Genomic DNA, 17,517 nt, shown 5'->3' with positions numbered 1-17,517 from the left:
TTTTTTTTTTGGTTTTTCTCCGGTACCGGGAACCGAACTCACGACCTTGCGCTTGCCAGGCAGGCGCTTTTGCCGCTGAGCTAAATCCCCAGCCCCTTAGGGATTTTAATGTAAAATAAAGATCACTGATTTTGGTAGATGTCCTCTAAAATGCAGAATATCGTTGACAAATGCATGTCAATTTTTGATGAAGAATATAGTTTAAACTAATGATCCTGTTGGGTTTACCAGAAAATTAGTCTGCTTAAAATAAGGCATTCCATGAATGTCAATATTTTTCCCGTGGTTACAGTTAAGGTAGTCTATTGATTCCACTTGTTTTGAAAATCATATAGACTGAAGACATCTTGGACATGCCTGATGGCATACACGGTCAGTTATTTAACTTACAGAGTGACTCTTAAACGCTCCATAAAAGAAAAATCTTGGCCTTGTTTGCAGACATTCCCTTCCTGGTCCTGGTGCAAAGGCGCTGTGGCTACTGGGGTGGGTTTCATCTGGTAGCAATTTTGCCTTGGAGGGGACATCTGGCCCGATACGGAAACATTTCTGGTTTTCATGACCACAGCGGGAGCATCTAGTGGGCAGAGGCCGGGAATGCTGATTCCTTGGACAGCCTCCTGCGACCCAGAGTTATCCAACCAACTGTGGCCCAGCTCACTGCGAGGCTGCACGACCTTCACAGTGCTGTCACCACCAGGCCTGTCTCCTGTGTAATTTCTAAAGCAGCAGCTCCCTAGTGTGACTGAGATTAAGAATCATAGAAAGCTTTTTAAAAAGATACAGGGAAAGGAAAGATGCCTGGGTCCACTGCAAACCCAGAAGAAACTCTCCGAAGGCATGCTAGAGTCTGCACTCTACGAGCTCTCCAAGTTATTCCTGCAGTGTTTCTCACCTGGCACTTGGAAGCTGGCTGTGAGTTCACGCATCTATTTCTAACAATCAGAGAACACCTTGATCCTGTACCACTGCCAATGATCACAGCTGATCTGTTTGCTGCAAAGCTCTTATGAAAAGCCCAGTAGACCCGGTGCCGGAAAAAAACCAAAAAAACAAACAAACAAACAAACAAACAAACAAAAAAAAAAAAAAAGAAAAGCCCAGTAGAGCAACACAGTAATGAAGGAACATGAGCCATCCCTATCTGACCCTTGGGTGGGGCTGGGCCATCAGAAAAGATCTGCACTTAGTCACCTATGAGTTGTCACCACTGTTGCAGAAGGACAAAATTAACAAGTGTTTTCTTTTCTCTTTTTGCATGGTACTGGGGACTGAACCCATGGCCTTACACATGCTAAGTAAGCCCCACCCATGGAGCTACACCTCCAGCACTGAAGGACAGAATTTTAAAAAGGCTCTTCAAGCATGTTATTTTATTTGTTGCAGGGATATTATTAAAGGATATACTATATCTTTCCATGACTTTATCTCCTATAGCTCCTTGTGTGTCAACACAAATGAATTAAGAATTGCAAATCTTTTACTTCTCAAGGAACTGCTTCTTATTTCTTCATAAAATAGTACAAGTTATACTATTGGCTGTAACTTCTTTTTCCTTTCCATTTCAGGGCAAAATTTAGAGTTCAGTGGGAATATGTAGCGTGTGAATGTGACTATTTATGTTTGCCTTCACCCTGTTTTCTTGATATTGGTGTAACACTTCACATCAAATCTTGATATTGGTGTAACACTTCACATGTTTCAGCATGCAACAAAATGGAAAATCAGTATTTTCAACAAAGGTAACTTTATGATTGACAAGTAAAAAACACCAAGATAACATTTTTAAATTAAAGTAGCATTAAACAATCTGCTGTTAGTATTAGCAAGGTTATCAGTATTCTATTTTCAAACATTATTTTCTAACCTCAGAAAGTAAATGGACAGTTACAACATTTTTCCTATAAAACATTCCAGTTTTTAAATTTTGAGAAACCCACAAAAAGCCAACATTTATTCTTTTTTTTTTTTTTTTTTTTTTTTTTAAGACAGGGTCTCACTATGCAGTTCAAACTGGTCTTGAGCTTACTTTGTAGCCCAGGCTGGTCTTGAACTCGCAACGATCCTCCTGCCTCAGCCTCCCAAGTGCTGGGATTACAGGCGTGTGCCACCATGCCTGGCTAAGCCAACATTTATTCTTAAAAATATTCTTTGAAGTATAGATTTGGTACTACTGAAGAGAATTTGGCATTGTATTTAAATCTATCAACAATTAAGTTCTACAAAAATGTACACCTACACAGTCAAATTTTCTGACCGTATAAAAACAAATATACCACAAACTATATGTTGCATTATGTATATAATTACTATAGGAAAAAATTTTCTGACCTTATAAAAACAAATATACCACAAACTATATGTTGCATTATGTATATAATTACTATAGGAAATGTGAAAATATATTAGAACATAAAATATGAGATCTGATGCCTTAAAGTTATAAAATCCAATCTTACTTACAGTCAACATTTTCTGGAAATTTTCTGTGAATATCTTTGTAAGTATCCAATGCTTTTTGGTAGTTACCTATAAATAAAAGACAAAAACATTACTAGCATATCAGAGAAACTAATAGGTTTAATTAAGCAAAATAGGAAAAATGAGTTTGGGTAAAAAAATCATTCCTAAAATCTAAGCAAATAAGTTACAAATCGTTTTGGGTTTCACTGTCTTAGAGGAATGGCTATTCTAACCCTGCAAGAGCTCCTGGGAGAAACAAAGTGAAATACAGACAGGACACACTGCCACACAGCAGGTTCTCAATGAACGCTCCTGCTTCTAACCTGTGCTTCAGCAACTCAAGCTGGCTGAAATTAGCCAGGAAGGCTTATGCGCATATACACTTCACAGGACTGACAGGCACTGAAATGATCTAGGTGCTGAAAACTCACACTGATATGTATAACATACGTATAGTACAGCTGTTAATGATCAACTCTTGAAATGACCTGAGGACTACATTGAGTATATATGAAGTATTTGTGGTACACTCCTGTGGCACTCAGAAAGATAAAGAAACTGTCTCCAAAACTGGATAAGAATTGCCAATACTTGCATAAATTGTGCTTTCCTTTAAGACTTTCTTTGCTGGGCTCTGTGTGTGTGTGTGTGTGTGTGTGTGTATTTTTTGAGAGAGGGTGTCACAATGTAGTTCAGGCTGGTTGTGAACTCACTCTATAGCCCAGGCTGGCTTTAAACTCATGGTGATCCTTCTGCCTCAGCCTCCATAGTGCTGAGATTATAGGCGTGTGCCACCGTGGCCACCTTCCTGAGCCATTTTTATGTTATACAGGAGGATTATACATCTGTTAGCAGTGATCTCCTACTGTAATCTCTGATATTTTAAGCATATCATTCAATGTACAGTCTAAAACTCTCAGCATCTCCATCATTTAGAAAAGTATTATCAGCACAAAGCATAATAACAGCAGAGCAGAAAACATCAAGATCTCTAGTGATCTTTGGTATAAAAATATATAGTCCAGTTGTAAACTTTTCTCAGACTTTGCAGGTATAGGGTAGTTTCATAAATTTGGCTGAGCACACAGCACCCTGGGAATCACAGAAGTACAAAATGAAAGTATAAATTAATATAAAAAGATAACCCATTAAAAGTTATGGATACCTGTAACTCATGGATAACTCACTAGAAGTTATTGTATGTTAGCTCTGATGGATAACTATGGATATCCATAGTGGATACGGATAATGGATAACTCATTAAAAGTTATTACGTGTTAGCTTTGAAAAACAGTCTGTTTTTGTTTTTTGGTAGGACCAGGGAGTGAACCCAGAACCTGTGCACCGAGTTAAATCCCCAGCCTCTTTTAAGTTTTTGAGACAGGTCTCGGTACATCACTAAGCTGTCTAGGCTGGGCTCAAACCTGCCATCCTCCTGCCTCGGTCTGTCAGAGTGCCGGGGTCCTAGGCATCCTGAAGTAATCCATTTTTAAAGAGAGGTATCGGAATAGATGACTTGTGCAAGCTGGGTACGTATACAGCTCAACACAGCACATGCTCTGGGTTCCATCCCTAGCTACAAACAAAACAAACAAAAAACCCAAAATAAAACAACTCAACAGGAAGAACAATGCCCACTTCGTAAGTACAACTTTTTCTGCACATAATAATTATTGTTTTTCATATGGTGCTTCAATTATGTATAGTTGTTTTAAAAGTTGGTGTTTTAACAAAGATACAACTGGAACAATTACATGCACAACTACCTAAAAGAAAATTAAAAATATAGAAGAAATGAATAAAATCGAAACATTTACCACTTCTTCTGAAACAGCTTGCTACCATCAGCTGCCATTTCACTTGTGTAGGCCTATAAAAGAAATACATTAGGTGAAATTAGAGGCGATACAAAAATAATGAGATGTTCAAATCATTTTACAAAGCAGTGTATCTGTACCATCTTTCAATTACTCTTTGACTTTTTGTTAGTTTGTTTTTATTACTGAAAATAGCTGAAATATAATTTCCTTCATTATTACCTGTCATGTTAGGACATTTAAATTCACAAGTCCTTCAAAGTTTATCTAGCTCATGTCTTTATTTAGATTCTCTTGGGAGAACACTTAGATCTGTTTGGTTTAAAACCATTACATTCTATTTAAACATGATTGTTACTTTTGTCATTTTCTTTAATCATTATATTTAGGCTTGCAAATATTCAAGGAGCAGCTTTTGATCTTATGGTTGAACAGTCACGCTTTAAAGAGAGAGACAAAAAGAATTCTATTTATCCCTCTTCTTCCCTTACAAAGGAATCAAGTTATTTTCTAAAATAAACAATCATAACCAGGATTTTTAAATACTGCTACAAAGATCAAACAGCAAAAATTGCAGAAGTAAAAGCCTCAGGAACAATGTAATGTTCCTCTCACTTCTGTGAATTTCCCTTCTACTTACCTGATGGCTACAAAGACAATCTCAGTTTCTACTCAATTTGAATGCAAATCTCCCAGCTTTAGAGTAAGATTGATCTGGATTTAAATCACAGCACTGCTACATGGGCAAGTTATTTAACTTCAAACCACTGCCTACACACCCACCTACTGTGATCTAAATAAAATACATATCTAACCACATTACTTCCCTCCTTAAAAATCTGTCACCTCCGCTACCCACATGTTAAATCTAAGATTCTAACCCAGTTTATCTACTTTTCAGTCCTTTTCTGATTCTCCGACTCATCTTCGGCCATGCCTTGCCTAACATCTCAGGCTACAGACACTCCAGGAAGTGTGGACATTTGCTGGACTCTCTGTTCGCACAAACTGTCGCTCTGGAGGCTCATGCCAACCTCTGTGCCCGCTTCAAAGCCAGGCTGGATTTGACTGTTCTAAATGCTCTCTAGCCCCCAAGGACTTCTCAGCACAGCACTTAGTACACAGGTTTATTTGTGTTTCTGAACACCAACATTACTCTCCTTCCTCAATGAATGCAACTACTGTCCTGACTTCTAACACTTTAAACTTGGCCATTTTCTGGTTTTACATAAATGAAATCACATAGAATGTATCCTTTTCCTGATGCTTGTGTTATTGAGCTATATTCCACATACTACACAATAATTTTAGTATGTTACAGTAATTTTCAAAAATTATAATAAAACACAACATAAAATTTGCCATTTTAACTATTTTTAGGGACAGTGCTGCACAACTATTATCACTATCTACTCCCAAAACATTTTTCATATTATCCAACAGAAACCCTGCAACCATTAAGCAATAACTCTATATTCCTCCCACCCTAGTTCCTGGTAATTTCGAATTTCCTCTTGTCTCTACAAATTTGCCTATTTTACATACAGTAAGTCCCTGACTCAGGAACATTCGAGGTACGAACTTCCATGGATATGAAGGAACCTTGCATTAGGAACATTCACAGACGCGGACAAGCTGAAGACGCAGCTCCCATGTCTGTGGATGTCGTTATTAACCGGGGGGGGGGAGGGCAGGTGTGAGACGGTGGAGCTGGGGCGTCACCAGCAATGGGAGGTGGAGGGCAAGATGGAATCCGCTCACACCTGATGTGGGTGACACAGAGGTTTTTGTGGATTCGGTTCTGTCTGTGCTCTGGAGAAAACAATCCAGGCATGTCTGAGTAGCAGCTCTTTTTTTCTCATCACAGATCACTCTGCCCTACGCTCCTTCCTCTAGTCATTGTCTTCCTGTCAGTTCACCCATATAATCCCTCTACGTTGTACTGCACTGTACCACCATTTTAGGGTAACTGTAAAAGTAAAGAGCTTATTTACAGTACTTTCGTGTTTGTTTTTTTTATGCTTTACACTGTATGTCTGTGTCAAAGGTGTATAAGACTCACACTGTTGGACTCAGGAGTGAATCCAACTTAACTGATGTTCTCTCAGAATAGAACTCATTTGTAAGGTGGGCACTTACTGTACTTCATATAAGAGGAATCATACAGCATTTTTGTGTGTCTGGCTTCTTTCACTTAGCATACATAATGTTTTTAAGGCTTTTCCACAGTGCAGCATGTATCTGAACTTCTTTTTTATGGTAGAATAATATTCCATTGCACACATATATACCCCAATTTATCCACCCATCTTTGGTGGATACGGGGTGTTTCCATCTTTTGGCTACTGTGAATGATGATGTGAGTCTCTGCTTTTATTTCCATTGGGTGTCATACCTAAGAGTAAAACTGTTGTATCATATGGTAATTCTAAGTTTAGCTTTATAAGGAATGGCCAACTGTTTCCCATAAACCACCATTTTATATTCTCAGTAGCAATGTACAAAGGTTCCAGTTTTTTCATGTCTTCTCCAACACCTGTTATCCCCTCTTCACTGATAATACTACCCTAAAAGGTGGAGGCAGAATTTCATTGCTTTTTATTTGCATTTCCCAATGACTAAAGGTGGTGGTATCTTCTCATATGCTTGCTTATTTATACCTTCTCTGGAAAAATGTCTACTCAAGACCTCTGCTCATTTTTTAATTGGGTTGCTTGTCATGGTGAGTTGTAGGAGTTCTTTATTAATTTTGGATTTTGGCTTAACAAATGTATGGTTTGTAAATATTTTTTCCCACTTTGTGGTTTGTCTTTTCACTTTTTTTTTTACCTTTGCCAAGCAGAAATTTTTAAGTTTGACAAAGTGTAATTTATCTATTCCTTGTGCTTTTGGTATCATTTCCAATAATATCACTAGTAAAAGCAATGTCATGAACATTTTCTACCAAGATCTCACAGGAGTTTTATAGTTTTAGGTGTTACACTTAGGCCTTTAATTCACTTTGAGTTATCTGTGTATGGTATAATGTAACAGCTCAAGTGTACTCTTTTATATGGGGATATCTGGGTTTTGAAGTACTTTTTGTTGAAATTTACCAATTACATGCAGGTTTATTTTTAGATGCTAGATTCTATTCCACTGTTATATGTCTAACTTTCTGCCAATGCAATACTGTTTTGATTGCTATAGCCCAGCAGCAAATTTTGAAATTAGGATGTGAGTTTTTCAATTTGTTCCTTTTCAAATTATTTTGGCTATTCATGGTTTCTTGAGATGCCATATATTATCAGGGTATATTTTCATTTCTATAAAATATTAGGATTTTGATAGAGACTGCGTTAAACCTAAGATTGCTTTAAATAGCATTGTCATCTTAACAATATTAAATCTTTCAATCCATGAACATGGGCATCTTTCCATTTATTTGTCTTCTTTAATTCCATTCAATATTTTTTGCTATTGTAAATGAAGCTGTTTTATCAATTTCCATTCTAGACCATTCATTGCATATGTATACAAATAGGATTTTTGTGATTTTATTTTTCAAATTAAAAAAAAATTTTTGGTACCAGGAATCAAACTCAGGACCTTCTGCTTGTCAGGCAGGCGCTGTGCTGCTGAGCTAAATCCTTGGCCCTTTTGTGTGATTTTATATCTTGCACTTTGCTGAATTCACTTATTAGATCTATTTGTGTGTGTGTGTGTGTGTGTGTGTGTGTGTGTATTCTTTAAGGATTCTTTATTATATATATGTAACTGTATCTGTGAGCAGATAAACTTTTTCTTCATCTTTCCCAATGTAGGTGGCTTTTTTACTTTTTCAACTTAATAATTAGTTTGAGGGATATAACTCATTGTAAGTCAGCTTTTGTTTAATAGGAAATGTCTTAATTTGTATTTCATTCCTGGAGGATCATTTTGCTAGAAACAGGATCTTGACTGAGAGTTGTTTTTGTCTTCTCATTTTTGTAACTTCAAGACTTTAAATATATCATTCCATTGTCTTCTGGCCTCCAGTTTCTGCTGAGAAATCTGCTGATAGTCTTACTGAGGATTCCTTACATGTGAAGTGTCATTTTTCTCTTGCTGCTTTTAAGATTCTCTTTCAATAGTTTGTTTTCTTTTTCTTTTTTGGTTTTTCTCCGGTACCGGGAACCGAACTCACGACCTTGCGCTTGCCAGGCAGGCGCTTTTGCCGCTGAGCTAAATCCCCAGCCCCTCTTTCAATAGTTTGATTATAACATTTCTTATGGTTAATCTCTCTGGGTTCACTCAGTTGTAGATTCGTGTCTTTCATCAAATTTGGGAATTACTGTTGTACATTATTTCTTCAAACACTGTGCCATTCCCTCTTTCTATCCCTTCTGGAGATCCTATAATGCATATATTGGTCTGCCTGGTAGTGTTTTATGGTAGCAATAATGATATATATCTTAAAAATTTTCTCTAAGACTGTACAAAATGTAACTACATTGAATGGAATCATTAGGAACAGAATTTCTTGAGTTTTTTAGACAAGATTTACAGATCTAAAGAAAATATAAAACAACAGTATAGGTTTAAACCAATTATCAAAATACCAGATTAATAAGAACCAAAAAATATAAAATATAACAAGATGAGTTTCTATAGTAAAAAAAAGCATAATAAGAAATCTATGTGAATTCAATTATATGGCAGGCACATTATAATTTGCAAAGAACTATGTGATATAAGAACTACCATCCCCATCCCTAATGTGCTTATATTTTTATTATAACGGTAAAATTTACATAACAAAGATTGTATACGTATGCTATTACTATGTGTTGACTGAAAGTAAAATATATATTAAAAATTTAGCATATAAAAATATTAAGATGGTGCCAAAAACAAATGCCCACAGAGAGAGGTAACATCATTACTGTGCACTGAATGTCTCCGTCACTGAGAAAGAAGGCAAAAACAGATAAAGATAAATTTAAAGGAAATTAGGAAAAGAGGAATGTTAAAGGAGTTTCTATAAAAGATTTGTATTTACAAAGAAATTGAAGCATAAAATAGGGAGAGGAACTGATAAGATCCGAGAAGGAAAATGGAGTTGGCGAAACAAGACTGAGAAGCAGTGCTCACATAATACAGATTTATGTGGGGTCAACACCCTGGTATATTATTTACTACAGAAACTCATCTTTTTTATCACTGAGGCACAATATGCAACACATACAACATGAAGCACTAAAGTTTAATTTGCTCATGGTTTCAGCCCAAGACCAGCTGGCTCCAAGGCAGATATCATGGCAGAAAGGCGTGGTGGAACAATGCTGCTTAGTTATGGTGGACAGGAAGGAAAGCAGGGGAAAAGTGCCAGACAGGAAGGGTAAGAAAGTAGACACAGACTCTGAGGACACACCACTAACACCCCAAACACCCACCCAGAAGTGTGCTCCACCAATCCATGGAGTGGATCACAAAGCCTGTCAAGATGCTGAAATTCCACCCTAACCACCACATTCCACTTTTCAACCTGCTACCAAAACACATCCACTGAAATGATAGTTAATCTCCAAATAAAGACAACAGTAAGTTCATAATTCCACTTAATATGTTACAACTATCACATACACACACACAACAGGAAGTGCAATAATCTCTTCTTCAAAGTCTCAGCAGTCCTGGCATTTTTCAAAAGTCCAAGTCCAAGTCTATTCTGAGACTCAAGGCAAACTCTGTTATGAACCTCTGTAAAAATAAAAACAAGTTATATAATTGTAAGGTACAATGGCATAGGGTAAATACCCCCATTTCAAAAGAGAAAAATAGGGGAATAGGAAAGAATCAGACCAAAGCAAGACTGAAACCTAGTAAGACTAACATTAAGCTCCACACCTGGCATTCAGGGCACATGGTGGTAAAATGAGAGCTCCAAAGGGCTTGGGCAGCCCTACCCTGACTCCATTCATGGTCTGTGGCAGACATTTCCTCAGCAGACATTCCACATTCCCGACATCACTAACTTCCTAAAAGTATCCACTGCACATCTAGCTTCATTCCCAGACCTCGTATCGGGCTCTGTGTCTGGCTCCCAAATCTTTGAAATATAGATGGAAGCCTCCCTGATCCCACAGCTCTTATATTCTGCATGCTGGTAAAACCAGCATCATATGGACAATGTCAAGGTCTTCTGTCAGCAGCAGAAACAGCAGCTAGGGTCCCTTGGACTATGACTGTAGTGGCCTCTGAATGTCTGAATGGCTTGGCACAATGAAATAAATCATGGGGAAACAACTCCCTAGGAGGTCCTTCTCAATCAGGGATTCCAGAGACTCTCTTCTCAAATGAAAGGTTTATACTTTTGCATCATTAAGCCTGCAATATATAGGTCTTGCTAATTCCTGAGATGTCCTCAAGGCATCTTTCTTCTTGCCCCTTGTATAAAGTACTTGGTTTCTTTTACTGATAATCTCTTTAGCAGTCATACTTTCTCTGGTCCTAACTTTACACATGGTTCCTTATGGTTGAAAATGTAGATTTTCAAATGGTTTTATTCTGCATTTTTTTTTTTTTTTTTGAGACAGGGTAGTCTATTCAGTTCAGGCTGGCCTTGAACTCACTATGTAGCCCAAGCTTTTCTCAAATTTGTGGTAACCCTCCTGCCTTAGCCTTCCAAGTGCTGGGATTACAGGCATGCACACCACGCCTGGTTTGCCTTTTGCCTCTCATCCAAGTGCTAACTGAGTCTTTGTTCTCACCTCAAATTTCCTGAGTCTGGCCTTAACGGTCTGCATTGCTATCAGCATTCTGATCTTCTGAGCTCTAAACACAATCACCCATTAGCTCTGCTGATAGCATTCTAAGGCTTCTCTAGTCTGCATCTCCAAACTTTTTAAAACTCCTCTTGCAAGCCAGTTCCAAAGGCTTCTGAAGCATACGGTCAGGTGCAGTCACAGCAATGACTCTACTTCTCTGGTACCAATTTTCTGTATTAGCCAGCTTTCTCTTTGCTGATACACAATACCCAATACCTACAACTAAAAGCAGAGGTTTAATTTGCTATTGGCTTGCTCCAAGGCAGACATCATGGCAGAAGGGCATGGCAAAGCAATACTGCTTAGCTCACGGTGCACAGGAAGTAGGGCAGAGGAACAGAACCAGAGAGGAAGGGGCCAGTGACCAGACACAGACTCAAGGCCATCCATCTACAAACCACCCAGACACACCTTGAAGTATGCTCCACCAATCCCCAGAACAGATCCAAAAGCCATTCAAATTGAAACTCCACCCTAACTGCCACAAATTGTCACATAACTTGTCTCTGATAGTACTTCATTGGGTGTTCATAGTAATGTAATGAATGGCTGGATTAACCAAGTAATTGAAAATTTTGGGGACAGTTGGGGTAGCAATGTAAGAAAGAAAAAAGAACCAAGGGCCTTAGCGAAAACATATATGATCAATTGAACAGCCTAATAAGGAAAGTCTCAGAATTAAAGCCAGGAGGAAGCTGAGATTGCACAAGAGAAAGGTAAGAGATTGGAGGTCTCTATTACAAACCGTGCCACTACGAACGTGTGAGCATATATTGCTGTGGTATGTTATTTAAATTTTTTGTGAAAATACCAACAAGGGGAATAGCTGGGTTGAATGCGACCTCTAGTCCCAGTTCTTTGAGGACTCTCCACACTGATTCCACAGTGGTTGCACCAGTCTACACTCCACCAGCACTGGGGAATGTTCTCCTTTCCCCAAATGCTGAACAGCCCTGGCAACATTTGTTATTGGTTTATTTTTTCAGAAAGAAGGATAGCCCTTCCTTCTGGACTGAGATGGAATCTCAGAATTATTTTAATTTGTGTCTCTCAAATCATCAGTGATGCTCAAAATTTTTTCATACAGCTATTTGTTGTTTGTATTTCTTCATCAGAGAAATGTGTATGCATCTCAGGTGCCCATTTTTGGACTGGGTCTTTAAATTTGGGGGAGGTCTGATTTCTTTAGTTCTTTATATATTCAAAATATTAATCTTTTGAGGAACAGCTGGCAAAATTTTTTTCTGACATTGTGAGTTGTCTCTTCACTCTGTTGGTGGTTTATTTTGCTGTGCAAAAACTTTTTAAGAAGATAAGATCCCCATTGTTGATTCTTTATAGTATTTCCCATGAGATACGGGTTTTGTTCATGAAGTCTTTACCCACAACTATGTCTTCAAAAGTTCTACCTATTCTCTTTTCCAGCAGATTTAGTGTTTCTGTTTTAATATTTAGATCTTTGACCCATTTTGATTTTACTTTAGTGCATGGTGATAGATATGGGTCTAGTTTTAGTTTTCAGCATTTGGAAAATTAGTTTTTCCATTTCGTAAAGAGCCTATCTTTCTTCCAGTGAACATGTTTGGCCCCTTTGTCAAAGATAAAGTTGCTGAGTGTGTTTGGAGTTGATTCTGGCTCTTCAAAACTGTTTCATTGATCCTCTGGTCTACTTTTTTTTTTTTTTTAACCAATACCATGCTGTTTTTATCATAGCAGCTCTGTAGTATAACTTCAAGTCATGGGTTGTGATGCCACCTGGTTTGCATTTGTTGCCCAGAATTGCTTTTGCTATTCTGGGTTTCTTCTGGTTCCAAATGCTCATCAACTGGGATAAAAAAGATGTGTTTTTTTTTTTTAAATAATGGATTACTACTCTGCCATAAAGAAGGATAAATTTGAGACATTTATTGCTAAATGGATGAATGTTGAGACCATACTCTTTAAGTAAAAGAAACCAGACATACGTGTAAATATTGCAATGTCTCATTGATGTGAGAAACTGAAAGTACAAATAAAATAAGAACCAAATTGTACAAGAGATAAGTTGAAATGGGAAGAAACTGTTCAAAAGGAAATGGGGGAAGGGAAAGGAATGAAAGGAAAAGAAGAAACCAGCAAAGGAGGATAAAATGCAAACAAAGCTTTCTAAGTAAGGAGGAGAAGAGGGGTTAAAGAGGGGGTAAAGGAATGGGAAGAAAACAAAGACAAATCAAAGTATATTATGTACAGGTACAAAATCCCTACGATGAATGTGATCACTGTATATACCTAAACGGCACCAATAAACTTAATTAAATTAAAAACAAGACTTCGGAGGTCTCAACATCACCAAAGAAAAGCATACTGGAAAGTAGGGAATATGGGAATTATAAAGAGAGAAGGTTATGTTCAGATAGCTGGATACTGGAATGTAAGGTTTTACTGCTGTAAATATGGTACGGATAGTCAGCACCTGCCAAGATACAGGTGGCTGAAAGGCAGAAGAGGTGAAGATCAAAGGTGAGGGTCAAAGTTTACAAGACTAGAATACTGATGGGATGGAAAATCATGAACTAGATTAGGTAAGAAAATAACTGGTAGATCAACATAGACATCTCCAAACAGAAGTTAAGAACAGGATAAACAGTGGTAGACTGAGCCTTAAAAGAAGAGTGGATTCACACAAGCTAATTGCTAAAGTGAGAGCAATTTAAGAGTAACAAATATAACTAAAACCATGTAATTAAAACTATCTTCTCAATCTTGGTAGTTTTATAATTCTCAAAATATTTATTTAAAACAAATAAAAATTGCCTAGTACAAATTCTACACAGAGATCATTTAGACCATTAAGCCTTCCTTTATCATTCAAATGATTCTTTTTTTCCCCCTCTTTTTGAGACAGGGTGTTGCTCTGCAGTTCAGGCTGGCCTTGAGCTCACTTTGTAGCCCAGGCTGGTCTTGAACTTGCAACAATCCTCCTGCCTCAGCCTCCCAAGTGGGATTACAAGTGTGTGCCACTACACCTGGCTCACAAGTTTTTTTAATTAAGACTCCTTTAGAAATGAAAAAGTCCCAGAATGGAGATAGTTATTTTCTGATTTATAAAGAAGTAACATTTGTTCCCTGAGATGTGAACAAGAAAAAATACACAAAAAAGGCAGTTTGTAGAAGATTTTTTTGGTGGTACTGGGTATTAACATACACCCCCAGGTCCCTTTCTATTTTGAGACAGGCTCTTGATAAGCCAGGCTGGGCTCAAACTTGTGATGCTCCTCCTTCAACCTCCCACAGTGCTAGCATTATAGGTGTGCACCACAGTGTCCAGCTGCAAGTGATCTTTTAAAAACAGGGGCACTAAAATAATATATAAGTCTTGCCCAGCTTTATAGAAGAATTTTAAAAATTTTATGAAAAGAGGAAATATTTTTATCATAATAAAGACCAAGTAAAAAACAATAAAATACATGAAAATGAAAATAACTCATGAATTTTCATATCTTTTCTTGCATTTACAAGGCCTATCAGATAAAAATTTATAGGCATAAAAATTTCTATACAAGACATGAATTATACAAAATCCTACTAGTTACTTACTGTATAAGGGAAGCTCTTTCAAAGTACTGAATGGCTTTTTCACAAAATTGAGTGTCAATGTAATAGGCTCCAAGCCACTCAATGACTTCAATATTAGAAGGGAAATACCTATATGACTGGTAGAGACAAATCAAAGTATATTATGTACAGGTATTATGAAAAAATGTGACAATACAACTTCAGTAGCAATGTTTAATATACCTGTTGAAAACATTACTATTAAATGGATTTATTTACCCAATGTGAAATTTCTTAACAAAAAAGTAAGAGTTGTCATAAATTTCTTACTCACAATAATCCTCCCGCCTCTGTTTCCCAAGTGCCAGAATTACTGGTCTGAACCACCATAAGATTTGGAAAACTTAAACTTTGCTTGACACATTTTTCAATTATGTATAAATGACTTTTAGATATAGTATTATAAGACCTGAGTCATATTAAATATTCGAAAGAATCAAAAAGGATGCAAATCATACTTTAGCCAAAAATGAATTTGTACCTTTCAAAAATTAATCAAAAACTTTACAGTTCAAAAATATTTATTTTAAATTATTTAATTAAAAATGAATACGTTTTTCTAAAATCGTACAGGCCTGTTGATCTTAAAATTCAAAAAATTCTAAACCAAAGAAAAGTAAGACACACACTTACCTCATAGTAGTACTGGAATGCCTGGGATTTGTCTCCTTCACTATCATATAATTCTCCTAGTTTAGACAAAGCTTTAGAATCAGTTGGAACAACGCTGATCAGCTGCATTAGCCATTCGATAGCCTGATTGGGATCTTCCATTAACTCATATCTTAGACATAGTCAGTTAAGGGTAACACAGCTTTTCTAAATTCACTAATTGACACACAAAAGTAGAATCAGTATTATGAAAATATTTCTTAGCCTACAGCACTGTGTCACTTTGCACTGTGTCCTCCAGGTCTCGTTAGGAGGAGGGAAGAAAAACGGAGCGGCACTGCGCACAACCCTGTTGCTCTCTCTGTATCTGCCTTTTCCTTTTGCTTCATTACCCTCTACTGAGATCAACTCCCAAATTTCTACCAGAATTACTAAAAGCAGGGCCCCAGATTTGTCCTTAAAATATGTCTGGATATTTGCTCAATTAGTCTCCCGCCCTTTTAAATGTTTATCAGTGCACGCTTGCAGTACACAGTGTCCGCAGTCCTGTGTGGAGCCGGTGCGTGCACATCACACTTCCCGACCTCTTCTCCATCTCTCACCCCTTCCTTCATGTTTTTTTTTTTGGTTTTTTGGTTTTTTTCCAGTACCGGGAACCGAACTCACGACCTTGCGCTTGCCAGGCAGGCGCTTTGTCGCTGAGCTAAATCCCCAGCCCCTTTCCTTCATGTTTTGATCGCCTTCCCCTTTGAGAAAGATCTCCCTTCTTCCTACTAGCTATTATTTTATTTTGCTCTTTCTTACTATCATCACTCTTCACATGCGAACATATCAAAGGAATCATTTTTATGTATTTTTCATGTGATTTTTCCCTAACTAGATTATAGGCCCAAGAATAGGGAGTTTTCTTTGTAGCTTCCTTAATATCTAGTAACACCTCTAAATATACTCAAATAATTTCTTCACACTAATAGTTATTATTTACCAATTATTTATTTTTATGTTTGGTGTCTCAAAGAAATGAAGATATTCCAACCCAAAGATTCATTAAAAAGGAAGGTTATCCTGGTTTTTGTTTCTGAGATAAGGGCTGTCTAAGTTGCCCAGGCTGGCTTCAAATTCACTATCCTCCTGATTACAATCTCATGAGAATCTGGGATTACAGGAACATGCTACTACTCTAAGGTTGGTCTGCTGTTTATAATAACAAATGTGATACCACAAGAAAAAAAAAAGAACCGAGCACTCAGTGGTAGAGTGCTTGCCTAACATGTGCAATCTCTAGTACTGCAAATAAACAATAAAAATAAATTTAAAAAGGGGATTCAAACAGTCTCAAGCATATTAATTATCTGATCACTAATTAGGGAATATCAGACCATGATGCAACAGTTTCAGAGAAATTAACTGAACAAAGCAATATAAAAAGGCTAAAAGGAGTATGTATGATACTATCTGCTCTAAAACTGTTTTTAAATAAAAAATTAAAAAATGTATCAGAAGTATAGTACATAGTAGTTAAAATTATTAATAGTACATCTCAATATACTTTTTCTGAACATATTTAAATGCAACTTATATCAAGATTAGGAATTTCAAAAGCTACCTAAGATTTTAACTCTTCCTAATGCTGTGGTCAAACCTTATTAAAATGAGAGAAACCGAAGTACCTTTTATGCAGCGTGAAAGGCATGAATAAACGTCTGCTTTTCTAACTGTGGGTGGGGGAAAACGACTCAGGAAAGCAGGAGTCATGGAAGGAACTGACCCGAGAGCGGTGCTCTATAGGTCCACGCTCCCCAGAGCTCTCAGCACAACACCAGCACATACAGCACACACTCGGTGAACGAACACTCGCTGAGTGGAATGAATGAGTTCATATGAAGTTTGGTATAATTCTGGAGAGTAAGGGTCTCTGGAGCGCTGTATGTATTATATCTACATGACAGCTAAACTATTATTCAAACTCACAAATTAAGAAATTAATTTTAATTTTTTACGAACACTTCTTACAATGCAGTATTTATGCATTCGCTCATTCATTCATTCATGTACATTTGTGGTACTGGGGATTGAATCTGGGGCCTTCACCCTGCGGCACATCCTCAGCTGTTTTTAATTTTTCATTTTGAGATAAGGTCTCACTAAATGGCTCAGTTGCCCAGCTGGGGCTAGAACCTGTGATGCCTCAGCCACCAAAGTACTAGGATTACAAGTGTGTGAATGATCTTTTAAATACCGAA

General features: G+C 37.2%; 1 protein-coding gene across 8 annotated transcripts in view; it reads right to left on the bottom strand.

Annotated features, from left to right (window-relative positions):
* The window catches only part of Ift88 (intraflagellar transport 88), a 115,830-nt gene that overhangs the window by 28,432 nt on the left and 69,881 nt on the right, over positions 1-17,517 (bottom strand). For all 8 annotated transcript variants that reach the window (XR_264192.2, XM_005406308.2, XM_013505482.1 and 5 more), the window contains exons 19-22: positions 15,296-15,446; positions 14,645-14,760; positions 4,281-4,333; positions 2,464-2,529 (exon numbers count right to left, since the gene is read on the bottom strand). Coding sequence is in view for 7 of the 8 variants with exons in the window: in XM_005406308.2 (XP_005406365.1) it covers positions 2,464-2,529; positions 4,281-4,333; positions 14,645-14,760; positions 15,296-15,446 (386 nt within the window). In the remaining variant the exon portion in view is untranslated. The remainder of the gene's footprint in view (positions 1-2,463; positions 2,530-4,280; positions 4,334-14,644; positions 14,761-15,295; positions 15,447-17,517) is intronic.

This window comes from Chinchilla lanigera, unplaced genomic scaffold (assembly GCF_000276665.1).
Source record: "Chinchilla lanigera isolate Chin_1 unplaced genomic scaffold, ChiLan1.0 scaffold00096, whole genome shotgun sequence".
NCBI lineage: Eukaryota > Metazoa > Chordata > Mammalia > Rodentia > Chinchillidae > Chinchilla > Chinchilla lanigera.
The sequence above is the reverse complement of the archived record's forward strand: the minus strand, read 5'-3'. Positions and strand labels throughout refer to the sequence as shown.